This window comes from Borostomias antarcticus (genome assembly GCF_949987555.1).
Source record: "Borostomias antarcticus genome assembly, chromosome: 4".
Lineage (NCBI taxonomy): Eukaryota > Metazoa > Chordata > Actinopteri > Stomiiformes > Stomiidae > Borostomias > Borostomias antarcticus.
Genome location: NC_140237.1, coordinates 30,242,652 through 30,269,645, shown reverse-complemented (window position 1 = coordinate 30,269,645; position 26,994 = coordinate 30,242,652). Strand labels below are relative to the sequence as shown.

At 50.0% G+C, this 26,994-nt stretch overlaps 1 protein-coding gene across 1 annotated transcript in view; it reads right to left on the bottom strand.

Annotated features, from left to right (window-relative positions):
* The window catches only part of tln2a (talin 2a), a gene marked incomplete at both ends in the record, with an annotated part of 47,219 nt that overhangs the window by 9,394 nt on the left and 10,831 nt on the right, over positions 1-26,994 (bottom strand). Inside the window, 30 exons of the mRNA XM_084436519.1 lie at positions 869-1,035; positions 2,717-2,863; positions 3,130-3,249; positions 3,342-3,443; positions 4,720-4,866; positions 5,060-5,230; positions 5,315-5,416; positions 6,004-6,136; positions 7,116-7,297; positions 7,388-7,528; positions 7,694-7,855; positions 8,315-8,458; positions 9,123-9,245; positions 9,400-9,489; positions 9,793-9,886; positions 10,503-10,642; positions 11,233-11,430; positions 11,626-11,745; positions 12,747-12,955; positions 13,562-13,664; positions 13,772-13,900; positions 14,274-14,408; positions 14,570-14,683; positions 14,988-15,101; positions 16,383-16,511; positions 20,904-21,070; positions 23,533-23,827; positions 24,617-24,784; positions 25,006-25,104; positions 26,134-26,342. Coding sequence (XP_084292645.1) covers positions 869-1,035; positions 2,717-2,863; positions 3,130-3,249; positions 3,342-3,443; positions 4,720-4,866; positions 5,060-5,230; positions 5,315-5,416; positions 6,004-6,136; positions 7,116-7,297; positions 7,388-7,528; positions 7,694-7,855; positions 8,315-8,458; positions 9,123-9,245; positions 9,400-9,489; positions 9,793-9,886; positions 10,503-10,642; positions 11,233-11,430; positions 11,626-11,745; positions 12,747-12,955; positions 13,562-13,664; positions 13,772-13,900; positions 14,274-14,408; positions 14,570-14,683; positions 14,988-15,101; positions 16,383-16,511; positions 20,904-21,070; positions 23,533-23,827; positions 24,617-24,784; positions 25,006-25,104; positions 26,134-26,342 — 4,354 coding nt within the window. The remainder of the gene's footprint in view (positions 1-868; positions 1,036-2,716; positions 2,864-3,129; positions 3,250-3,341; positions 3,444-4,719; positions 4,867-5,059; positions 5,231-5,314; positions 5,417-6,003; positions 6,137-7,115; positions 7,298-7,387; positions 7,529-7,693; positions 7,856-8,314; positions 8,459-9,122; positions 9,246-9,399; positions 9,490-9,792; positions 9,887-10,502; positions 10,643-11,232; positions 11,431-11,625; positions 11,746-12,746; positions 12,956-13,561; positions 13,665-13,771; positions 13,901-14,273; positions 14,409-14,569; positions 14,684-14,987; positions 15,102-16,382; positions 16,512-20,903; positions 21,071-23,532; positions 23,828-24,616; positions 24,785-25,005; positions 25,105-26,133; positions 26,343-26,994) is intronic.

Genomic DNA, 26,994 nt, shown 5'->3' with positions numbered 1-26,994 from the left:
TTATGACTGGATGGAGCTTCCACTAGTCTGACTCAACGGATGTAGGTTTTGGAAAGAAGCCATTTGTTTATTACCGCTCAATCAGCGGTGCCCGAGTCATGTGGTCGGCCAATCCAGACTACGTGAAACAACGGCCCAGCGCGGCGCTGAAATAACCTAGCAACCGCTCCGCCGAAGACGATGGTGATCTTATTACTTGTCAATGTTAATCATTTTCTGTACTACTCCGGCAACTGGGGGTTTTTATCCGTCATGCCAATAAGCTTATCTGAATTTGAATTTAATTGGTTTAAACAAATAGTGTTTTTTTTCCCCCCTATTCTCAAACGGTAATGAGTCCAGCCAGACCTTGAACCAGTGCTGGCACAACATAAATGAAGTGTGGAGATAGCTCTGGCCATGCGAGACTAAGTTTCCACTAAAAAAAGAACTCGACAACAAAGGGTCTTTTTCATAATGTTACGGTATAAGGGGATGAATGAGGATGGGATATATTCCTGTTGGAAGAAAGCTCCCTCTAAACCATACTCCTCTAATTAATTACCTCATAATTGTATAGCTATACTTTGATATCAAAGGGGAGCCTTCGTCAAAGCCTTTGTAGAAGCAGCGTCCAGGTAAGTTAACATGGCTGAAGTTTGTGCTGTAGCCTGCAGTGCTGGGAGATTTCCTCCTGTCCCAGCGAGGGTGATTTGTAGGCCCTGACTCCAGACGGTTCCTCCTCTGTGATCTCCAGGTAATACATCTTCCTGTCCGTCTGAGTGCAAGGGGCGGGGATAGCCCAGGGCCTGATTCCCATCTCCTTACACACACACACATGCACGCACACACACGCCTACGGACACACACACACGCTCCCCGGTCTCACCTGTGGTCTGCGAACGACTCGTCGTTTTCGGCGTTGAGCGTGCCGGCGGAGGCGAACATGATGGTGGTGTCCAGGTCGGCGATGATGCCGGACACGGCGCTGGCGGCCGTGATGCAGGCCTGGGTGCCCTTGTTACCGGCCTGCAGGGCCGACAGCACCAGAGACACCTGAGGAAGCACGGACACGGTCACGCCCTGGGCCTCGGGTAACAACACAGTGCACCTAAGGAGGATCTGACTTCATTTTTTTACCCCCAAAAATTCTTAAATGTTTTGACAAGTGTATGAGAATGAACAATAGGCGCTAGATTGCTGGAGCACTCAAGTCGGCATGACAACAAAATAACAGGCTTAGCTACAGTACAGCCCCACCCACAGAGCGGAGTGCATATTTGTCCATTTTCCACTCAGACCATAAATGGCAGTGTAAATATTGTTTACTCGAACTTTAAATGCTGGTTCTCTTTCTACATCAGGCTCGAGACATATTAGAAAGGCTTTGAGACTAGCAGCATCGCGGTCATGAAGACGTCTGGGTTGGTGAGAGACATGGAAATCAATGGAAGTGAGGGACCAGGAGAGGTCACAGAAGGAAAATGTTTGTTATTGTTTGTTTTTTGTTGTTGTCAAAACAACAACATCCAGTTCCCTTAAGCTGAGGATACACTACAAGATATTATGCCCGATTCTATACACGATTCACAATCCTGCCGAGTCTGTCCTAGTCAGCAGCAGTCTGCACTAGTTGGGGGTAGTCGGAGTGGCAATTTGGCACAGAAATCTGTAAGTGTATGAGGGGTACAGATTTAAATCAGCAAGTGTATGATGAGAACAGACTTCTCCCGATCCGAGTCAGAGCATATCAAACATGTTTGATATCTTTGAGATTCTGGACGCAATCGTGTAGTGTAAACCTGTCACCACCTGGTCCAGTCGTTAAATGTGCGATACACAGTTTTTCAGTTGTCCTACAAAAATCATCAGAAGCCAGTCGTCTAGTGTATACTCCCAGTCATTTCATAATCTGATAAAATTGTGAAAGTCTTCTAGTGTATCCGAGGCTTCAGTTTGTGTAGTTTACCCCTGTTAAGGAAGATGTCTCCTGATAACAGCATGGAGGCAAAATAATGAGGGGAACCAATGAGCTTTTCTTCAGCAAGGCATTGAGATTCAGCCCTTTAAGTTGTTTTAAATTACAAACTGATATATCACTGTATTGATTCTACTCCAGCACAACTCTTATCATGCATTATTTACAGGAACTGAAGATTCAAGCTCTATTCCCCAGGCTCTACATTAGCTGAAGTAATGGATGCTGCTTTGAAAACACACCATGGACCCTTTCAGTAAACTCAGGTGTGCAATATGTGATTCATAGGTCTCTGGTATGGAGAAATTCTCTTAAATGGACCCAGATGTAAGCACTCTTCTGACGATTTAGTCCAAATGATGACATTATGGACTGATAATCTCATACATACAGTATGTATTCATGCCTAGTGTTGACTGGTGTTAGAGGGTGGATTCCTCTCCTGGGAGGTCTTTTGCGATGTTATGTGTTGCAAGGGGAGCAAAAGACCTTGAATCTTTGGAGGACTGTCTTTGCAGCTAGGCTAGAGTCAGGGTTTCTCCTCAGTGCGCAGTGTAAGAGGCCAATAGAAGACCGTTGCCGATTCCTGAAACATCGCCTGAATCCAGGAAATCCCCCAAAGTATTAATTAGACAAGAGAAGAACAGTGTGTCTTTGTTTTGGGCCCTGACTGTTTCCTGGTATCTGACCAGGAAAGCCTCTTTGACCTTCCAACTGTACTTATGAGCTCGGTGAGGTAATAGACGGTTGTTCCGGCACCTTCTCCGTGACGGTGCGGGCGCAGTCGATGAGCTCCCTCTTGGTGAAGCCGTCTGACGGGGTGATCTGCAGTGCGCCGGCTTTCTGGACCAGGTAGATGCAGCCGTGACCCAGCTCCTGCACACGGCTCTTGATCTGGAAGCCGATCTGGAGGGGAGCGCAATCCGGCACACACACTTTTACTGATCTTAGGATCGGACAAGTCGCTGGTCCTAAATCTCACTCATAAAAAGATAGGATAGGGCTTGTATATATATATATATATATATATATACACCTACATAAACTACATTCAGTCAGTATACAAATAACTATACAGTTACTGTATATAAGTCTAGGAGTGTGTTTGTTTGTGTGTGTGTGTTTGTGTTTGTGTGCTCGCGTGTGTTTGTGTGTGTGCGTGTGTTGTTTACCTCCTCCGGCTCGGCGGTGTGTGCGGCGAGGCGCCCCTGCAGGGCCAGCTGCCCGTAGTCCAGGGTCACCTGAGAGGCCAGGCCACCCAGCTCCTCCGGACACGTCACCGACTTGGTCATCTGTCAGAGAGACGTCGCCGCGCTGTTACACAGAGACACGCAGAGCGCCCGGATGTTTCTCCTTTCAGGGCTAAAATGAAAAGGCTCCTCACCATTTCCTGAGCCGTGACCGCGATGGCCTTCGAGTGCTTCACCATGGTGGTCTGGTAGTCCACGAAAGAGCCCTCGGGTTCAGGTGGGGTGCCCTCATCCAGCTGACGAAAGAAACGCACGCGCGCACACACACACACACACACACACACACACACACACACACACACACGTCTTGTCAACCTGCATTACTAACAATAATTACACAGTACAGTGATTAATAAACACCTACTGTAACATCTTCCAGACAAAAACAGATAATTCCCCTTCATCAGTGGTAACATGCATGTCGAGCCTTCAGTTATGAGATTACTGTCAGAGCTTATGTGCAGTCTGAAAATCTGCTCCAATCTAACCATGTCCCAAACACAAATCCATTTGATTTCATACTCAGTTAAATACAATTCCCCGCTAGTGATTCTAGCATACAAATTACCCCTGGCGTTCCGCCTGGAACACTTCTGGAATATGTATTTCACAACTGACTAGGATCCTCTCTGACTAAAGCTAACCCTTAATTCACCTCTGCTGCAGGAACAAACTAGGAGTGCTGTTATCGCAATGGACAACTTATGGTTTAACCCCCACCCACGCACTTCAGGAAAGTGAAATAAGTTACATGAATTATTGATATGCTACAAATAGAGATTACATTACATTAGTTATTTATCAGACGCTTTTATCCAAAGCGACATACAATAAGTCAGAAGAAGAATTAATTGTTTATAAAGCACTTTGAGAAACAAAACTCTCAAAGCACTGACAAAACATTTTAGCTGCATTGTCTTCCCAAATGTGTTAGCTAATGTTAACATTACCGCCTGAACTTAGCTTACCTTAACCCAACCCATCTTAACGTCTGCCCAACCTAATTTAGCTAATTTAGCTTAGAAATGCAGATCATATGGTAGCATACCAGATACATTTGAGAAGTCTAAGCAGGTCCTACTGTAATCTTGCTGAGAGCACTTGAGCTCGGAATGACAGAGAAAAGATCTCAGCTCTTAGCTTTTCTCAGCTGCGCACCACAGTCAAGGCTTCTTCGCGCTTCACACTTCTAATGTGACAGTTCACACAGTTCGACTTGTTAATTGGACGATCCGAGTCATGGGCTTCGCTAGTCTGCTGCTAGCGAGGGACTGTGTTTGTCATGGGCTTCGCTAGTCTGCTGCTAGCGAGGGACTGTGTCTGTCTTTGCTTCGCTAGTCTGCTGCTAGCGAGGGACTGTGTTTGTCTTTGCTTCGCTAGTCTGCTGCTAGCGAGGGACTGTGTTTGTCTTTGCTTCGCTAGTCTGCTGCTAGCGAGGGACTGTGTTTGTCTTGGCTTCGCTAGTCTGCTGCTAGCGAGGTTACTTGTGTTTGGACCCGATCGACCGCTCACCTTGGCCATGGCGTCGGCGATGGAGTCCACCATGCCCCCCACCATGCCAACCTCGCTGGCCGCCTCGTTCAGGGTGACCATGATGTCGTCCACCGCCTCCTTCATCAGCTGGGTGGCCTCCGCTATGGCATCATGGGTATGACACGCCTACATAGAGAAAGACACCTACAGTATGAATCTTGCATAGTTTTAAGGGTAGATACACAAACTTTTCCTATGAATAGTCCACCTATTTCACTATTCATGATCATTCACCAAACATCTGGCATGGGATCCACAAATGGTGTATATCCATTTTTCAGTAGGGGTGGCGGCGCCCAAAAGAAATGTGCTACTGTACCTTCGGGTTCCCTCCGCCCTCCTTGGCGGCGTAGAGCATTTGCAGGGCAGACTCGGCTAGCGTCTTGGTCTGGTCCAGGAGCGTCATCTGCTGCTGGTGGTTCTGCAGCTTGGAGGCCAGGCCCGCCGACGCCAGGATGAGGGGCTCAAAGTAGCCGGCCAGCTGGGTGACCTGGGAGGAACGGGGCGAATTTGAATATCTGGGGAAGGGCGGGGTCCGGCCGGGTCGTACGTCGCGGCGGTTCTGACTGCGTACCTTGTGTCCGAGTTGCGCGGCCTCGCCCAGGGCGGCGGTGAAGATGGGGTCGATCAGGTGACCGATCTCCTGCACCGTGGACATCAGCTGCTCCTGCAAAGCCTGAGGGGAATGGAACAGGTCGACTCTAAAATGGGGGCTCAGGCATTTTGGATCAGCCTGGCGCGCACACACACACACACACACGCACGCACGCACACACATCACTATCCTCAACAGACAGAGGCTAAAGATATTCCTATTTTGACGCACACAGGCTAATTACAGCGGTGTGGATGGAATCTCTGATCGTCCCCGTTTAAACTGTGTGTGACAAAATGGCTGCCGGTGGTAATTAGCAGTAGAGCTGATCGTACCGTAGATCATACCGTAGGCCCAGAGGCCATTAAATCAGAGAGAAAGATGGAGACAAAAGAGGAGAGAGAGAGAGAGAGAGAGAGATAGAAAGAGAGAGAGAAAGGGAGTGTGAGAGAGATCGATAGAGATAGAGAGGGAGTGTGAGAGAGAGAGAGAGAGAGAGAGACAGAAAGAGAGAGACAGACAGAGAGAGAGAGAAAGAAAGAGTGAGAGAGAGAGAGACAGAAAGAGAGAGAGAGAGAGAGACAAAGAGAGAGAGACAGAGACAGAGAGAGAGAGAGAGAGAGAGAGAGAGAGAGGTAGGGTTGCCTGTGGGTCATCCTGGCAGTTACCTCCAGAGAGATGTCGTCCCTGCTAGGCATGTTCTGGCTGACTGCTGCCAGAGAGGCCTGCTCAATGTCCCGGATACATTTGTTGATGTTATCAATGGAGTAGTCGCATTCCCTCTGACCAGGGGCCTTGTCTCTGAGAGAGAGAGAGAGAGAGAGAGAGAGAGAGAGAGAGAGAGAGAGAGAGAGAGGACAGAGAGAGAGACAGAGGATATTTGCATGTTGTGGAGGGACTGAATATGAAATTGGCAGGTTTTGATTCCCCATAACACCATCGTCAACCCAACTCAATCACTTGACTCCACTCATTACAACTCAAATCATTCTAGATTACACGTGTAGCGACCACTACAGAGAGAGTGATCAAGTTAGCTAAATCCTGTTCGAAGCCTCTTAGGTGGTTAGGACTAAGTGAGACTGACATTTATTTCCTTGCGCGATGACCCACTGCTCTGGTGTGTACTTAGCTCCACTTCGGAGAAGAGCCCTCATGTCCCGCATGAAAGAGGCAGGCTGGACCCGGGCTGATGGGTGGGTGGCGCAGATAGTACCCCCCCCCCCCCCATCCCCGGTACTGCACAGCCCCATTAAAAGGCCAGAGCAACAGTCGCTCTTTCTGTCTACAATCGAGTGGACGCACGGCTGCAGGTCAGCCTGATTGTGGGCGAATACTAATGCACAGATAATAAATAATTAATTAATTAATTTTGGGTTAAAATGTAATTTTAAGGCTGGGTAAAAACTAAATTAGGGCTGGGTATTGGACCTCAAGGACCTTTGCGATACATTGCGATACGATACAACACATATTGCGTCATTTACTGAAAATGTAAAGATACAGATGAAAATACAACTCCATCCCCCGTTCCCTGGTGATCCTGAGGGCGGACATTTTAAATCCATTTAAAACATGAATAATGTGAATTATCCTTCGTTTTATGCATCTATAGCATTTCTACTCCCTGTCCTGCTCTGTATATTTTCCTTTTGTTCATGTTTATATCGCTTCTGTACTGCAGATAATTGATACAGCATCGTGGAAAAAATATTGTGATGTATTGCGGTATGGATTTTCTTGCCCAGCCCTGTGCAGTGTTGCTGCTGCCAGAGCTAACCTGATGGCTGTGATGAGGCTCTTGATAGAGTCCGACACGGTACGAGAGTGGCCGGCCAGGATGGACCAAGTGGGCGGGTCTTTAGGGTTGATGACCAGTGAGCGTGCGGTCTTCAGCAGGTGGGTGGAGCTGACCAGCATGGAGCATGCGGATTGGATGATCGGCTGCTGGGCGGCGGAGCCCTAACGAAAACACAACATACAGTATAACTTAACACCATACTTTTTTTCGTAGTTTTTTTTCTCAGCGGGGTCTTTTGTCTGAGCCTGTACCTCGTTGCTGATCTGAGCGGGGACGCTGGCGAACTCGGGGTTGGAGGCGAACGCTGTCAGGTTCTCCACGGCCTCTATGAGAGGAGCCGTAGCCACGTGGCACTTGCTGCGGTTCTCCTCTGAGAAATCTCCATCCAAAGCCTGGGAGAACACACACACGCGCACGCACGCACACGCGCACGCACGCACGCATACATCGATACACAGAGTACACACCCATCAATAAACAGCATGACACAATGATCGCTCTGCCATGTGACATCACTCATGGCGACAGACTCGCGGGGCCGCCGTCATCCGTCGTACCTTGATGGTTTTCACCAGGTTGGCCGTGCTGTTGGCCACCTCTTTGGCTGACTGGACGAAGTGCCTCTTGGCCACGGGGTTGGCCGTCTTGGAGGAGGCCAGGCGGCAGGCGTTGCACAGGGCCGAGGTGTGTTTTGCCACTATGGTGGCTGCCGAGAGCACCTGGGTAAAAAAAACAACCCCAAAACACCACACAGCACCACATGAGAGGAGGACACATTCACAGTACTTATGCATACTGTAATTCAGGCATTCCAAACTGTGAAGCGGGCCTCCCCTGGAGGCCCCAAAAAAATTCAGAGGAGGCGCGGAGGGATGGTTAAAAAAAAGAAAAGGATAAACATGTTTTTTATTTTAGAATTTTCTATGGTTTTTATGAATGAAACGTGATTTTAAAGGTCTTTTTTTATGGACAAATTTGGAGGGTTGGGGGGGCGCGGGTGTATCACTGTTTTCAGAAGGGAGGCCCACATTGATGGAGTTTGGGAACCCATGCTGTAATTCAATAGTGCAGGAGGTGAGTGTGACGGACTGCATCCCGTAGCTTATACATAGACGGGTATATTGTTGCCATCGAGATCGAGTCCGTGAAAGGGTAGCTGTGCGAGGCGGTCAACTGACCTGGGAGGGGCTACTGTCAGGGTCCACCAGGTTGTGACAGGCCATCTGGATCGCCTGATTGGCCCGTGCAAACTGGATGGGGTCGACGAGCCCCTGGTGCCCCGCCTGGCTGTTTGGATCGGACACGCCGACCAGGTAGGAGGCCTGGAGATGAGAGGTGTAAGAATGCACTGTACTGTATGTATGGCTCATAATCACAGAAAGCAGGTTTAGCCTAGAATCATTCAATAAGAGCAGCATTTTATATTTATATCTGGTCTCCCAGGAAAAATAACATTAATCATTTAGCAGAAGCTTTTATCCAAAGCGACTTACAATAATTGCATTTAACATACTGTAGGTAGTCTGTGTAATACTACTCACCAGAACTCAAACGTTTCTAAACAAGTGACTAAGGCAAAGTGCAAAAGTAACAAACTAAAATTACAATATGTGCTTAAGAGGGAGGATCCTGGTAGTACTTTTTGAAGAGGTGAGTTTTGAGTCTGCGGCGAAAGATGGGCAGTGACTCTACTGTACTGACGCCAGTGGGCAGTTCATTCCACCACTGTGGGGCCAGGACAGAGAAGAGCCGTGACCGTGTCGATCGACCACAGGGGCCTCGGAGTGATGGGGCAACCAGTCGCCCCGAGGTAGCAGAGCGTAGCGGTCGGGAGGGGGTGTAACCTAACCTAAAATTCTTATGAGGTTTATCAATATAAATGCTCTATAGCTCACGCAATGCCTGACTGCGTTCTGTCGTTACATGGCATGTTGATTAGCTCCAGAGGTGTTCAGAGTCCCGGGCCTCGTTAGCCACCGGCCTCACCTGTCCCGCTGCCTCAGTGAGCCCGCAGAGCGCCTTGGAGGCCACGCCCACACACTCGCCAAATGCCGGTACATCGCCCGTCTTACAGTTCTGAGAAATGCCTGCCATGGACTCCCCCAGCACCTGGATGGATGGATGGACGGACACACACACACACACACACAGGATTAAAAGTGAAGCTGTTGCATTCCTCGGCCAGGCCACCTCCCTGAGAGGAAGCGAGGCGTTCTGATAGTTTGGCGGCGGCCGGTCTCGTGGCGCTGAGCCGGGGACCCACCTTGGAGTTCTCCATCACGCTCTCGATGCAGTCGAAGTAGGAGAGGTCGCTGACCGGCTCGTTGGGGTTCTCCAGCATTCCTTTCACCGCCTGAGAGGGGGAGAAATTGCCCCGTAAATCTCCATCTTAAATTACAGCCTGAGAGGATCCCTGATGACAAGGCAGAATGAGTCACGTAACTGCCTGACAGGCTGATTCAAAGTCAGTACTGCTAAACTTTGTCACCAAGTGTTGAAACATTTTTTTTTTTTAATGCTACTACTTCTGTTGCTGGGAAAGAAGACACTTCTACTACGGTAACCGCTACTTAAGTAACAGTGCTGCTTCAACCACTGCCGCTTTCATTAATCAAGCTAAGGGTATGACGCTAACTGGTGCTGAGGTGGACGGTACCTCCAGCTCTCTCAGGGCGTTGTCACACTCCTTCTGCCCCGGGGCTTGCTGGGTACACAGCGTTATCAGCTGGTTAATGCTGTCTGTCACCGCTCTGAAACACAACGGAGAGAGGTGAGTGTGTGTGCATGTGTGCGTGCGTGTGTGTCTAGAAGCACTTAAGACCCGATGTTCAGGTCGACTACACAAACACAAAGAGGCCAGGCTCCATTGGCTCCAAATCTAATAAGGTAGCTAGTCTTGGTTCTCCTCTCCTCTCCTCTAACCTCCTCCCGTCTCCTCTCCTCTCCTAATCTCCCCTCCTCTCCTGTCCTCTCCTCTGCTGGCTCCAGCAGGCCTCAGCGAACACAGGCATTCCACAGTCACGCTGCCCTTAACGGTCCAATTACCCGACAGGAAATTAACCGAGCCCAGAGGTCTGGGCGGAGTGTCGTCTTGGGCAGCGCAGCCAGACTGGAGGTGAGAGATTGTGGCGAGCCACATCAAAAGCTGCGTCCCCGCTTTTACCAAGTTACAGAGAAACAATATTACGCTGGAAATTTGGTGCAGAGATTGAATAGCGTGTGGCAATCTAATATGTGATGGTGACACCTTACGTAAATAGCAGTTGGAAGTCTCTCTGGCGACACTAAAACGGCTTCTAGTAGAACCACTCTAGCACTCTGGTTCTATCACCGGTTAGACACACCAGACCAGGCGGAGAGCGGTACCTCGCGGCGGCGGCCAGCAGGTTCTTGGAGTTGGCAGCCCCGGGGTCCACGGAGAGGGACTTGGCCGCCAGGAGCAGCTTGCTGGAAGCCATGGAGATGTTCTTCAGGTTGCCAACGACTTGGATCTGGTCGTCCTTCCTCTACAATACCCACACACAATCACCATCAGAAAACTACTCTTACAGCATACAGTCATAGGCAGCATACAGTCAAACGGAAAGTAGGTAAAGAGCCTAACTAGCCTACTGTAGACATTTCGGACGGCGGACACAGGTGTACGGTACTCACCACAGAATACCCTAATGCCTACGCAGTATTAAACCGAATCTAAAGACACTCTGGGAAAAAAATAACCTTATCACCCTAGTCCTGGACAAAAATATTTAGTGAGAACTGTAATATACTGGCTGAGCTGTGGTGGTCACCTGGGACTGATTAGGTGATCTGTGTCACGCCAAACGCATTTCCCCTCCTCAGATGATCAATTCTGATTCAGAAGCACCCATGCCAGAAGAATCAACCAATAAGCCAGTTAATCAACCAATAAGCCAAGTTATTTCAACCGTGGATAGGATATTCTGCCCACGTACTGTACTATATCTATTCGGGCCAGCTGTTGAACTCCTCATCCTCCATTTGCCGCCCTGTCGTTACAGATGAACGACTCAACCGTATCAGAGCCTCTGTCGTCGTCCCCCCCTCCCCCCGACACCCCCGCGGGCCACCGTACCTGGGTATGTCCCGCCATCTCGATGCCGGCATCCAGGAACTCGTCGAAGTCTTCGCTGAACTGGCCGGACGCCACGGCCAGCTGGCTGCTGGAGCCCCGCGAGGCGTGGACCACCTCGCCGGCGGACTGGTTCAGACCGGCGGCCGTCTGGTTCAGCTCGCTCTGCGCCTCCTGGAACGACTTGGATGACGGGGGCAGCTGCACGCAGAAGACCCGACACAAACACGGAGACGCTCATTCACAAGGACAACCATCATCGGCGGTTTTACTTGACGATGCAATCAATAATTCTACTGAAATGCCAGACAACCATCAACTGATACATGATATTTTGAACAGCTCGGACAGTCGACAGTCCTTCATACTGTGGACGGCGCTCAGGGCAGGACTCACGGTGTCCACCAGCAGCTTCTTGCTGGCCTCCCCGATGCTCTTGAGGGCCATGTCCACGTCCTTCTGGCCAGGCAGGCAGTTCACGCAGTTATTCAACGAGTGGGACACCGCCTTGGCCACCTGAAGCACACAACAGGGGTGTGTGAGTGAGTGGGTGAATGTGTGTGTGTGTGTGCGTGATGTCGAGCAGTGTTCAAAATCAAAAATGTAAATGAACTGAGAAGGAGAGAGGTGTAAATGATGTTAGCAATTTGCACTTCTGTTTCCAACAGATGCTACCCAGTGTTATATCCCCTTTGGGCAGGTGACAATGAGCTGTGGAGCCAGAACAGCCCAGACAGAGCATCAGAGAGCACCTGGACACATGAAACGGACACAACTGGAGCCGGTCGGCCAGATCTGAAAGAGCCAATGGCAATAGGGCAAAGCGCGGGCTCGGGGTCGATTTTATAATTTTCAATGTGGACCAGTTTCCACCCACACCTACAACTACAATCTACGATTCATTCTCATTTGCAAAGGGATAAAACAGCATCAAGATTCTGTCCAGTCCCATGTTAATTTATCTACAAATGCATAATTTATTCATATTGTGGAGAGGACATGGGGAGGACGAGATGTTAATTTTTGATGTGTGCCCAGGCAGAAAATCTGCTGCTCCAGTGGGTTTGGATCAGCAGATAACTTCGCTGTACTGTATCTGAAAGGTGTTACATTTCTGGCCCTGCTGAGTACAGTAGATATAGTTATCCAATGTACATGTCTCATACTTGTGCTCTCGAAGGAAAAAGTTAAATGTCTTTCCACACCCGAAGGTGGTCTGGGGATAAATTAAGGGAGAGTACTACTGAATAAAGTGGATGTCTTGATCTTGACCTTCACTGCACAAGACAGACTGTGAAGTGGATTTATTGAGAGAGGGGGGGGGGGGGGGGGATAAGTAGGCTTCGAAGTGACAATAAAACTGCTCCTGCAGTTAAAAGGCATTAAAATTTCAGCCCGTCTTCTGCGGGTTCTACTCAGGGACTAGAGGCTTTCTAGGGAGCATAAAGGGATACGACAGAACAGAACACGACTAACGAGTGTTGCCGTTATGTACCGGAGCCCCCGGCCCCTCTCACCTGAGCCAGCCTCTGTTGGCTCTCTGCGTCGCCGGGGGAGACCAGCGCATGCTTGGCCTCGTGGATCAGCATGGCCGAGCCCTCCATGACGTCGCGGGCGGAATCCAACATGGCGGCGGCCGCCAGAGGGTCGGTGGTGGAGGCCGCCACGCCTCGCGCCGCCTGCGCCAGCGTCTTCAGGGCCTGGGCCGTCTCCCTGGCTGCCACCCCTACACACAGAGACGGGTCAGTCCGATATAAATATAACACCCCTTTAACGGTCTTCAAAGAAGGAATACCAGAGAAACCGGCGTAGCCGACTGACACGTATCAAACTGATATCCCTCCAACGTCTGGATGAATGTACAGCTTTGAATAACCATATCCGTAGAAGTGTGTGCAGCTGCTTTAGGTCTAGCAGGCACCTTCTTACAGGCTCCAAACGACTGGCTGCCTCCCAGGCACTAAACTATAATCAAGATTTATAGGGAATGCGACACATTTCACTTACAACTTAACACTCAGGGAAGGAACGCAGCAAATTCAATCAGCTCACATAAGCCTTTCTTGTAGACAAGCCTACTAAAGGAACACAACGTCTATTAGAAGACGACCTAGGATTGGGGAAGGTTTTTTCTGGTTAAACTTGGAACCACCATCATAAAACCGCCGTCATATACTGTAGATATAGGCCTAGAAATGTTGTGCTGTTATCTGGACATATCCTGTCTGTCCCGTGTAGCTCAGGGTTAGGGTTAGGGTTAGGGTTAGAGGCCTTGCGAAGGCTGGGTGACCCCTGGCCGTAGGGGTGGGAGACCCCTGGCGGTAGTGCCTACCTGTGTAGTGTTCGTTGCCCTGCGCAGCACAGGTGAGCAGCTGAGCCATGGAGGAGCCTACAGACTTGGAGGTACTGCCCAGGTCCTGGGCACACTTCTCCAACTGCACCAGGGAGACATGGAACACCAACATCAGACTGCAGGGAGTCAAACTGCTGGGTCAGTTGAATATTTGGCAAGATGGGTAGTTTAGTGAGTCGGAAATCTGACCGATTCTCCAGGGAGAGGCTTCAGTTGTCCTTCGCCGGCGGCCATCCTGGCGTCTTGGAGTTCACTCTTGAGTGTTTGTACGGCTGTGAGGGCCGAGTCGATCTCCATGGGGCCACAGGCTTCATGGGCCTACGAGAGCACAGGGGCCACGCAGACAGACGGACCAACAGACACTGGGTGAGCTGGGTAACAGTATGCATAGCGCCAGGGCCAGATGACGGGTATGAATAAGGTTTGTGTGTGTGTGTGTGTGTCTGTACGTGTGTGTGTGTGTGTGTGTGTGTGTGTGCGCGCCTGCGTGTGCGTGTGCATGTTTTTGTGTGCGTGCATGTTTTTGTGTGTGCATATTTGTGTGTGTGTGTGTGTGCGTGCGCATGCATGTGTGTGTGTGTGTGTGTGTGTGTGCGTGTGTGCATGTTTGTGTGTGTATGTGTGCGTGTGCATATTTGTTTGTGTGTGTGTGTTTGTGCGCGTGCATGTGCGTGTGTGTGTGTGTGTATACCTTCTGTGCAGAGGTGCGCAGCTCTGCCAGACTGGTGGCCAGGTTCTTAGCACACTGACCCAGCTGCATGGCGGCTGCCTGGTCGGTCACCGTGGGAACCGAAGACTTCGCTGAAGTCACCATCTTGCTGCCAGGCTTCCCAGGAGAAACAGGAAATGTCAACATCGTCCCGAACGCACACTTGGAACGGCTGACGTGCATCTCGGCGACCTTCGCTAAAGACCAACTGCAAGCTGTGATCAGCGTATTTCTATATGATACAGAGTTCCGGAGGCGGAGCCACGCTTGGCGCCTACCTGGAGGAAGTTCTGGCTGGAGATGATGAGGGCCAGCTGGGCACTCAGGTCATCAGGCTGGGCCTGGCTCCCCCTCACCCCCTGGACCAGCTGGGGAATGTGATCCGCCACCGCCTACACACACACACACGCACGCACAGACACGCAGAGACACGCACAGACACGCACAGACACGCACAGACACGCAGAGACACGCACACGCACGCACACGCACGCACACGCACACACACGCACACACACGCACACACACAGTCAGCACATGTACACAATGCTGCACCACATCACAGCTACAGTGGGCTTAGTAAGGACGCGTAACGCAATTATGGCTGGTATGCAGGGGACAGAGTTCTGGGGCTAAACCGGTCCCAAGTCACCCTCCCCCCCCCGACCCGACCGAGAGGGCGTTTGCGTTCACTACCTTGCAGCTCTGCACCAGCTGCTGGTGGGCAGCCGTGTTCTTGTTGGACGCTGCGGCGTTCTGGGAGGCAGCGATGGTCTGGGTGGCGGCGGCGGCGGCTTGCTTGGCGGCATTCTGCGGAACGTCAACACACATCACGGGCATGCACGGAATCACCGGGCCGGCCAATCGAAACGCACGCCCTCTCCGTTTAGCGGCGAGGTTCTGTTTAGACGCTGGGCCGAAGCATCCTGTGATGACGGCCGGCGAGCTCAACTACTTCTCTCTCGAGTTCGCATGGAAACTTGCTCTGAGACCAAAACTGTGTTTGTCTTTATATCCATAGGACGGAAAACAAGCAAGATATTGTAGGAATGTAAGCAGGGAGAGAATGGAAAACTGTTTATCCAACAGCACGGCGTAAATCAACTGCTAAATGTACACAAGCCGGTCTGGAACATTAACAGTATTCAAGTTAGGATATACAAAGGTTTGTTCTGGGCATTTTATGTGTAGGAAACTCTACAGGAGAGCTAAATATAAGACAGTATGGAACATTAACCATATTCAAGTTAGGACAAACAAAACGTTTGTTCTGGACATTTTATATGTTGGAAACGCTACAGGAAAGCCAAATATAAGATAGTGTTCCATACTATCTCATATTTGGCTGTAGAGTTTCCTGCACATAAAAAGCCCAGAACAAACTTTTGTAGATCGTAACTTGTGTATGGTTAAAAGACAGGTTTGGAATTTAGCATTTTAAGTCGTTTTATAAGGTTATTTACGATCATATACAACGGCCGATATCAAAGTTTCGTCAAACGGTGCACTCTCGAGATATAGTCCGTCGCTGCTAACACACTCAATGGATCCATAAGTGCATAGACAAAATCCCTCAAAAGCACCATAAACTCTATGATGAATACTTTGTGGTGATTTTCTTTTGTCAGAACATCAAAGGACACCAGTGGTGAGTTTCCTGTCTTTGAAAACGAGAGTTTACGGTGTTCTTGAGGGATCTGGTCTATGCACCTATGGATCCACTGAGTATGTTAGCGGCGATGGGCTACATCTCGAGAGTGCACTGTTTGACGAAACTTTAATATTGGCCATTGTAAATGATCGTAAATAACCTTATAAAACGACTTAAAATGCTAAATTCCAAACCTGTCTTTTAACAATATACAAGTTACGATATACAAAAGTTTGTTCTGGGCTTTTTATGTGCAGGAAACTCTACAGCCAAATATGAGATAGGAGGGTAGCCTAATGTAACACGTTTTTCCCTCCCTCCTCACCTCCAGCCCCGCCCCCTCCCTCCTCGCCTCCAGCCCCGCCCCCCTCCCTCCCTCACCTCCAGCCCCGCCCCCCTCCCTCCCTCCTCACCTCCAGCCCCGCCCCCTCCCTCCTCACCTCCAGCCTGTTGATGAGCTTCTTCTTGATGGCGTTCTGGGCGGCGGCGTTGGTGGCGACGCGCAGCCCTTCGGCCGCCTCCCTCAGCCGCTGCTGCTGGTCCTCGTTCTCAGGGTACGCCGCCGCTCCCTACGCACATACACACGCGCACACACACGCGCACACAGAGACACACGCACGCACACACACGCGCACACAGAGACACGCGCACACACGCACACGCGCGCACGCACGCATGCACACACGCACACACGCACACACGCACACACACACGCACACAGTTAGGCTGAGCTGGCATAGGACCAAGCTGCGACACACAAGACTGAAAGGCATTGCAAGCAATTTGTGCAGTCTTACTCCGGTCCAATGAGGCTTCAGCTCAACTCCGACAATTTACCAGAAGCCATCGAGACGACTCGTACATGCAGACCAGTAGTGACCGAGACGTCTCATACATGCAGACCAGTAGTGACCGAGACGTCTCATACATGCAGACCAGTAGTGACCGAGACGTCTCATACATGCAGACCTCTGCTGCCTGCAGATCACTTTATATCCGTTTGGTTGGCTCTGACTAAGAGAGCACAACATGTAACAGGGTTCACCCAAACCAATATCACTAAGAGCCTTTGCTTTCCATTGTGTGTGTGTGTGTGTGTGTGTGTGTGTGTGTGTGTTGAGAGGCTAAGCCCACTGCCATTTAGTTAATTAACAAGCAGCTGGGTGGCTTCACCTGCTGCTCCGAGGACAGGAACTCATCCTACACACAGTGGCTGCTAGAAGTGCACAACGGCTCAAGGTGATGTTTATATTAAGCACGCACTTACAGGATGAGCGCAGGCATCGCCCACAGTGCGCCACAGTTCCTCTCAAGATAGGGGTATATAATTACTTGAAGATAATTAAAATGGAAACTGTGTTTTTTGATAAAGGCGTGGGTCATATTAGACAGTCTGGAACTGGGATGAGTAATTGCACCCATCAACAACGCTGTTGCGTCTCACATTCCATGATGCGTGAACAGTATTAAATATATTGGGTTTGCTGTAAGACAAAGCGCTAAAGGTAGAAAAAAAAACACTGTAGAATAACCTATTTAGAATAATCATTCAATAATGGTGCAAAATAAATAGTTTAGTGCACTGTATCGTCCCACCTTAAACATTTGGACATCTGGAGTCCACAGACAAAGCTACAGCCAGTTAAATAGCTATTAGCTAGAAAACAGGCCTCTCTCATCTTTCAGCTGTCAACCCGACGCCATCAAGACGCTATCCCGTCACGACTAAACCACGACTCCTCTCCGGCTAGAGTTACACGGCTGCTAACCTTACTGAAGGTCACCACGGCAACCGCCAGCAAAAGCCTCCTCCTCCATCCACGATAGTTAAAGATCTGTTCATGATTAATGCGACGCACATCAAAAACCTCTAACCGGAGCTAAGCTATGGCCTCATTTAATATTCATGGGGTGAAGAACCATTAATACTTGTCTGCAACACTGGGATTCATTCACACAGCAGGAAAGATGTGAGTAAAACTATGAAGGTCTCGCAGCACCGAGGGGGCGTTCGGACTGGCCTGCTTTGCTCGGAGTTGAATCAATCCAGTTTGAATCAATCCAATTTGACATTCCAGGCAGACATACTGCCTGTTAGGTTGCTGTACACCTGTGTTTTTCAGCAGGTGTGTAGGAGTCAACCGATCCATGTAAGTTGAGAGGCTTCCCACACACTGGGTGTGTTAAGTAACTGAGCGCTCACGCTTAGAATGCTCACTGTGAGCGCCGAGCGCATTTCAAAAACAATTAACGTTCTGCTCATTCCGAGCGCTTATCAACCGTCATGTCAAAAACATTCAGTGAAAATGGCTATGCACAAAGCAGTAGTAGTAGGTGCGTTATTCAATGTTTTGGTGGAGGAGGCAGTGACATCCCTTCATCTATGCGACTCATTTCCTCTTCGCTCACTAAAACGGATGCCTTTAGTGTGCCATCAGCACTAGAGAGGTATAGGCCTACCTCCATGAGGTGTACGAGCATCCTTTTGGGATCCATCTTCTTTTGTGTTTGCTCAGACTGATGGTAGTTTAGAAGTGCTCACTTGCGCACTTAGCAGATCAGTCTGAGCGTAACTGAGCAACCCGTTAAGTGCGTTCTACGCTCAGTTACTTAAATTGTCCTTACTTGCAAAATGATTTTATTATGAAAAACGTGTTGTTTCGGTCACTGTAACCTAAAGGTTTACAATAAAGGTCTAATGTGATCGAAATGTTTTTCATAATAAAGTAATTTTGCAAGCAAGGACGGTATGCGGTAGGCCTCTCTCAACCTACAGGCAACCATAAAACGTGAAACGCTTCTTTGTATATCCTGACATTTTAACTTGAGAGAGCAAAGGCCAGTCCTGACATAACAGGAACTAGCCAAATTCCTCCAGGCCCCATAGTGTCGTCATCATTCCCTGTACAGTGAGAACCTCTCTGTCGCATAGTCTCATGGTGGTGTTGAAGTCGAGGGGTCACCACAGAGGGTCACTGTTACAAACCGGCGGTACCCAGAGGTCACTGGGGGGGGGGAAGGGGGTCAGACATGGTGATGTCACTGGTACGGAGGGGAGCATGCTGATGGGAGCCCACTGAGCCAGACACACACACACATGCACAGCGCACACACATACTTGAATCATTTATTTATGTCCACACACGTACTGTACACACACAAGTTTGTCTTTACATCTGTGTGGGGCCCCCTAAACCTAACTGTAGCCATAAACGTAAATCTAACCCTAAACATAACCTTTGACCCTAACCTTAAATCTAACCCTAAACCTAAACCCAACCATAAACACAACATTTGATCCCTAACCATAAACCTAACCATAACGATAATTGTAACCTAAGCCCTAAACCCTAGCCTTTGACCCTAAAATGAACCATAACCTTATGGGGCCCTCAAAATGCACGCACGCACGCACGCACGCGCGCGCGCGCACACGCACACGCACACGCACACAGCTCTCCAAGGATGTTGGGTCCTCTGTTCTACCCAGGCCGACTATGTAAAGCCCACTTTGCATTGGAGAACCCGGCGGGCCTTAGGGCGGGTCTCTTGAGGAGTGGTTCAACACTAGAACAGTTTGCCATGCCAATGAGCGTTGTGGTACTTAAGTTTAAATTATTCCGTTAGCGTCCACTCAACGTTTTGCCCCTGCCTTGACTTTTCCCAAACATCCATACCCCACGCCTACGCTGTCATCATGATACAAAACGTGGATTACAACAGCACACCTTTTTTTTCAAGCACCACCTATACGTGGGAAGAGTGGCCCTCTAGAGTGAATGGCTCGGCCTCTCTCCTCTGGCCAAATCACGCATTTGCATAATGGCCCCATTAGGGCACCGAGACAATGAATGTGACGCAGAAAATAAATTGAAGTCATTTGGAGACTATACTCAGCAGGCTAGAAAATGGCAGGCTGACAGAAAAGAATTGGGCCGATGAGGCATTGGCAATCCTCCCGCACCTGGCATTCTGAGTCTGATGGGGGATCAGACGTGGAGTTTGGAATTGATAGGAGTCTGAACATGAATTAGTGAGCCAATCAGCCAGTAAAAGGCCCCAAAATGAGCAAAATGTTCTCGCAATAAAACCGAGAACGGTATAATCTGACAGCGGTACGCTTGAGGGAGCTGCTCCCAGAACCCTCGGAACGCACGTGTTGACTGTTGAACGATTGGAAAACGAAAGATTCTGCACACTATGCTCCCATGAACATTTATTCTTTCACCGTTGAATGACATATTGATGGAGACTTGGCGAGATATGATACCTATGGTGCGGGTTTCTATTCGTTACGGGAACACTCCAGGCCAGCGTGTAAGGAACAGCCGCGGGATTGAACACAAGGACGGCACAAAAGAATCTACACGTATTACTCCATTCTAGATTGTTACGGGATTGTTGCGTCTTCATAGCCTTGTGAGACCATCCTGATGTCGTGAGCTCACATTGTTACTGGCAAAATCGCAAAAACGATCGCAAAACAATCTCGCCTATCAGTGTTGGTTCTGAGGAATTGAAATAATAGTTTGTGACAGCGAGAAGCGGTTGAAGTTGGATGTGATAGATCTTTTCTGATTTTTTTCAGATGGTTCATCCAATCACCTGCCAAGTATTTTTGAGAGTGCCTGCCCTTTTCCAAACCGTTTCCAAGATGGCTATGCGAAGCAAGCCACCTGCCACATCAAGTTAGTGTCTTCAGACATGATAGTGATTTTCTAAAAACCTGAAAAGTATTACACTGATGTTTTTTTTTCTTTTTCAACATAAAATCAAGTAGCTTAAGCTAGGCTATGGCTTGTGGTGATGCGTGCACTACTGAGATGTAGACCGATGGGCCATTAGTGAGAACAGCAGGATACCGACGCCCAAGAGAGAGTGTGCCTTAGCACTTACAGGCATGAAAAATCCCCCCCATTGCTGGTGTTAATAAACTGGTCTCCCTGCGGACGTGTCGTTACCTTGGCAGCCTCTACCATTCTGGCGGTAGCGTCCGCCAGAAGCTTGGCGGCGGCGAGCAGCTTCTTGGAGTTGTCGACGTCCACCTCGGCCTCGGCGTCGGACCTCATGGCGTTGACCAGGTCAGAGGTGGCCTGGGCCAGGACCCGGGCTTGACGCACCATCTCACCTGCGCACAGCGAGAGAGGGAGAGGGAAGGAGGATCAAGGAGAGAGAAAGAGAGAGAGAGACAGGGGGAGAGAGAGAGAGAGAGAGAAACAGAATGAGAAAGAGAGATCAAGTTCAAAAGCTTTAGTCATACAAAGTACGAGATTTCCTTGTGCATCCTCAGTATCCCCAACAATACTCACAGCCATACCTACACACACACAAGCACACGCGCGCGTGCACACACAACACACACCACACACACCACACACACAAACACAATAAGAGCATCAGTCGTAGCAGCATCAGTGAAACAGTTCAGTTACAGTCCCCTCAGTTATTGCAGCCTCATATTGTATGGATCTCAAATGCACAAGTCCCATATTGCACTACACAAGTAATTACAAGTCCCATATTGCACTACACAAGTAATTACAAGTCCCATATTGCACTACACAAGTAATTACAAGTCCCATATTGCACTACACAAGTAATTACAAGTCCTCCTACTGCACAGTCCCATTCCTACTGGACCATAATATTACACAGTCCCATATTGCTTCTACGTGTGTATCACACTGTCCCGTACTGCTATAAGTCCTATCTTGTTAAGATGATACAGCGGACGTAGAAGTGGAGTGTTTGTCGTGCTCCATGATGGTCCTAGAAAAGAAGCTGTTTTTCAGCCTGGAGGTGCGGGCTTTGAAGGCCCTATAAGGTCTCCCGGATGGGTGGGAATTATCAGGGAGACGAGGTGGTGGGAGGGGTGGCGTTCGTCCTTGGAAGCGGGCGTAGAAATGGTTGAGGCCCTCTGCCAAGGAGGTAGATGAGAGTACAGTAAAGGGAAATAAGTCTAGTCCGGCGCTGCTGTATATTCTGATGGCTGCTGGCACAACGGAACGCCTGAACCGCTCTGTTTCGCACTTGGGAAGGATGAGCTTGTGGCTGAAGGTGCTCGCCATCTGCCACGGCGCGTCTCAGAGGGGGTGAGAGGGGTTGTCCAGGATAGACTTCAGTTTGTCCCTCGTCCTCCTCTCCACCACAGCCTCCAGACTGTCCAGTTGTCGCCCAACAACAGAGCTGGGTCATCCCCAGTCCCGATGCTGCCTCCCCGGCCAAGAACCATGTTCTGGCTTCCACAGAGTTATTCACACATTCACATACCAAAGCTAACTTGGAACAATACTGTGGGCATCTGGCAGCGAGCCTTCAAGTGAATCCCTCAGATCCACCAACTGTCCCCCAGAGCAGAAGTGAGTCTTTTTCCGCGTCCTTACCCCCCCCCCCCCCCCCCCCCAAACATTTCAACCCGTTGGGTGAGACGCCATATTATCTTCTGACTGGTTGAGACTATCTGACAGCCTTGTAGGACCGTTAGGAGCTTGCGAGCTAAGTTTCTGCTTCTCTACATGGATCAGTCTGGCAACTGGCCAACAGTTTGCCTGTCCAACCGGCATCCAGTTGTTACTGAAAAAAATCGTAACAGTGCCACTGCCCTTGAGGAGGTTTGTGTCTATTACATTACATTATAGTCATTTAGCTGGCGCTTTTATCCAAAGAGACTTACTGTACAATAATTGCATTTAATGTAGGAGAGGCCAATGTACTACTACTTGCTTTACTACTACCAGAACTCACAAGTGCATCTCCTTTCTAAAACAAGAGAACATATTAAGAGCATAATCTAGTGCTGAAGGCAAAATGCAAGAAAACTAAAAATACAATACTGTAGGTGCTTAAGATAAATCGTGGTAGTACTTCTTGAAGAGGTGAGTTTTGAGCCTGTGGCGAAAGATGGGCAGCGACTCTGCTGACGCCAGTGGGCAGTTTATTCCACCAGAGGGGCCAGGACAGAGAAGAGCCGTGAAAGTGTCGATCGACCGCAGGGGCCTCGGAGTGACGGGGAAACCAATGTCTACAGTATGTTGCAAAGCAGCACGTTAATCAAAATGGCGGCCCTATGTTTCATGAAAGGCTGTGAATTGAAGGCTTTTCCCAGGGGAAATGTTTTTATGCTTCACCCGACTGCATTTGGAAGGTCCACTGGTAATATAGTCAATACCATGTCCTGCTAATCATTTTGATTGACACCCATTGGCAGCGCCCCTAGCACAGCTCTCACGAGGCATGTATTTGAGTACGGCTGCGTAGACAGACTGATCCATGGAGAGAACCGGAATGTGAGCTCACAAGATCAGGATGGTCTCACGAGGCTAAGTATTTGAGTCACTGGGGAATTAACTATCAAATTCACCATGTGACATTTCAGTATGGCTAAGTTAGTGTGAATCGTTTTAAAGGGTGCGTTCCCACCATGCTTGTCAACCATAAGGATTTTCTCATTTCAATTTTAAAATCAAGGGTTGATTCAAGAACTATTATTTATATGATGAATTTGATTTATGGACATTCAAATCTATCCATCTTATGCTGTAACTACTCATCTCACATAGAGCTCCCCCCCCCCCCGGCCCCCGAACTCACCGGCGTCGCCCATGGAGCTGAAGATGCTCTCGGTGACCGTCATGATGGTGTCGGTGGCCTGGTCGTAGCGTCCGATGGGCTCGCCACGCGCGGCGTAGTGCCGGACGTGCTGCAGCAGGTCTCCCAGGGACTGGCTGACCACGTTGGCGGCCGCGCTCACCTGCTTCAGCAGCTCGCCGTCCTCGGTTGCTGATAGGCAGGCCTGGACGCAGCCCTCCACCGAGCGGTCCACCAGCTTGCCCGCCTCGATCAGCTGCTCCTGGCACACCGGGGAGCTGATGGTGGGGCTCACCACCTGGACAGAGAGAGAGAGAGAGATGGGCAGATAAGGAGAGAGAGAGAAAAGAGGAGAGAGTGAGAGAGAGAGAAAAGAGGAGAGAGAGAGATGGAGGGAAAAGAGGAGGGAGAGAAAAGAGGAGAAAGAGAGATGAAGAGAAAAGAGGAGAGAGAGAGAGATGAAGAGAAAAGAGGAGAGAGAGAGATGAAGAGAAAAGAGGAGAGAGAGAGAGATTAAGAGAAAAGAGGAGAGAGAGAGAGATGAAGAGAAAAGAGGAGAAAGAGAGAGAGATGGAGAGAAAAGAGGAGAGAGAGAGAGAGATGAAGAGAAAAGAGGAGAGAGAGAGAGATGAAGAGAAAAGAGGAGAAAGAGAGAGATGGAGAGAAAAGAGGAGAAAGAGAGATGGAGAGAAAAGAGAGAAAAGAGGAGAGAGAGAGAGATGGAGAGAAAAGAGGAGAGAGATGGAGAGAAAAAGGAGAGAGATAAAATGTGTTTACACACTGCTTTGCAGGGAGGGGAGTGCTAACAAAACAATTATGAGTCCAGGCAGGACAGAGGGGAAAGCTCACTAACTTGCTCAATTAAAACTGGGTAAATATTTGCAGGAAAAACTGTACCCACAAGCCCAAAGATACACTCACATCTGAGGACACACACACATCTGAGGACACACAATCACGTCAAGGTGAACGAACTTGTGTTTACTAGGACTGAACCTTTACTGCTCCCTCAACTCTAGCGCAGAAGGCGCGGCTCCCGACGTTGCCATAGTGCCAGAGTGTGTGTGCGGAGAGCGTGGCGCTTCACCTTGGCGCACGCCACCAGCTGCGAGGTGGAGAGGGCGCACTGGGTGGCGGCGGCGATGACCCGGTTCTGCAGCACCGTGTCGTCCGCCACCTGGGCCACGTTCTTGGCCTTCAGCACCAACATGGCTGCCGCGTTGGCCACCGCCTTGGCCAGGTTCATTAGGACATCCTGGAACACACACACACGCACGCACGCACACACACACACACACATCATCATCTCCATAGTTGTGACACCAATGTATTCATTGAGTTTTCTTCTCACTGCAGGTAAAACCTCAGGTTTCCAAATGTACTGGAATATTATTACTAATAACTGTGTTTCAGGCGGGGCGTGTGTGCAGAGTCGCTGCGGTGTAACGATGACGGATGTCGGGAGCGTCACGCTACCTGGAACCTCTCGTCCGTCTCGTTCTCCCCGATCTGCCGCAGGAGGTCCCCGCTGGCCTGGCCTATGCTTCCTGCTGCAGTCAGCACCGTCTGCCGGGGCTGTGGAACACACACACACACACACACGCACACACACACGCACACACACACACAGTGAGGATGTGGGACAACACAAACACACACCGTAGAAGACCCGTCGGAACCTTGCCATTCCACACAGACACAGACCAACAAGAAGTGCCATCCGGGTCGACCCCCCCCCCCCCCTCCCCCCAAACACCAAAAAAAATTGGCCTTCAAACTGTCACAGCACAGACTGACTCGGTCTCCCTGCTCGAATGTATTACACATCCAACACTTTCTCGGAAACAATACATTTCATCCCTTTCACCACAAAAGATACCACCGGAAAAACAATACCAAGGGCTTAACAACCTACAGTACTCTCCCCACTGGCGGGAACAGGACGATCTGAATACGCAGGTGGCTGCGCACTCCATTACTCATCTGGACAGATACGAACGACTCAAACCACCCTGGTCCTCTCCGGCGCTTTCGTGTCCCGTTCTACCCCGACCAAACAAAGCAAAAGGGGACGACTTTGTCTTTCGCCTCTGTTCAGACGCGGCCGCTTTCGTCCCACACGTGGGAAACAACGACGCCGACGACAGAGGGCCAACGACACGCCGCGACGCCCAGCCCCCCTCCCGATCGGGGAGAGGAGCGCCCGTTCTAATCAGGACGTGCGGCCAGCTGGGACTGGCATTGGGAGAAACGCCACATCGTTAAGAACAGCCCGGATTGTATTATTTCACAGAGCCGGGGGACGCCGTGCCAAGGCTGCTGCCGAAAAAACAAACGCGTCCAATCACTCAGACACTCATCTAAATCACTTCCATTATGGGGGACTGCAAAGCCGTTTCTGGTCAATTAAAACCGCAGAAGACGCCGGCTGAAAACCTATCATGAGCAGAATATTATTAAAATGGTGCAACTAAACGTGACATTCGAGGCATCACCAACAAGCCCGTTTTTAATGTAGATATCGAAGGCCCAAAGCTAAATGGAATTTCATTCCACTTCCTCCCTCCGCACTCTGTCCCCCCCCACCCGGACACCGCCCCTCACCTCTCCGGAGGCGGGCTCCACGGCCATTAGCAGGTCGGACACGGCGCCGGCCAGCGTCCTGGCGGCCTTCATCAGGTCCTGGCCCCCGCCGATGTCGTCGTTGACGAGCGCCGCCAGCAGCTTGACGCCCTTGGACATCTCCGTCAGGTTGGAGGAGATGGTGGTGATGGCGCAGCCCACCGCAGTGTAGTCTGTGTCCGTGGGGTCGCCTGGGGAAAGGGAGGAACAGAGAGGGGGGGGGGGGGGGGGGGGTGGTAGTGAGAGAGAGAGAGAGAGAGAGAGAGGAACAGAGAGAGGGGGGGTGGTAGTGAAAGAGAGAGAGAGAGAGAGAGAGAGAGAGAGAGAGAGATTTGGGAGAGGGAGGAACAGAGAGGGGGGGGTAGTGAAAGAGAGAGAGAGAGAGATTGGGGAGAGGGAGGAACAGAGAGGGGGGGGTAGTGAAAGAGAGAGAGAGAGAGAGAGAGAGATTGGGGAGAGGGAGGAACAGAGAGGGGGGGGTAGTGAAAGAGAGAGAGAGAGAGAGAGAGATTGGGGAGAGGGAGGAACAGAGAGGGGGGGGTAGTGAAAGAGAGAGAGAGAGAGAGAGAGAGATTGGGGAGAGGGAGGAACAGAGAGGGGGGGGGTAGTGAAAGAGAGAGAGAGAGAGAGAGAGATTGAAACAAAGGGAAAGGGCACGGAATCCCAGTTGACACGTTTCCCGTCTGCCCTCTGGTCACCTCACACAGCGACCGGCCTCATCAACGAGGCTCGAGCCCCCCTGACCAAAGCTGCCCTAAGGAAAGATGTCTGATGGAGATCTCAGATCTCCACTGGACCACGGAGCAGGCTAGTCTACATAGTGTAGCAGTCTAACAGATGGTT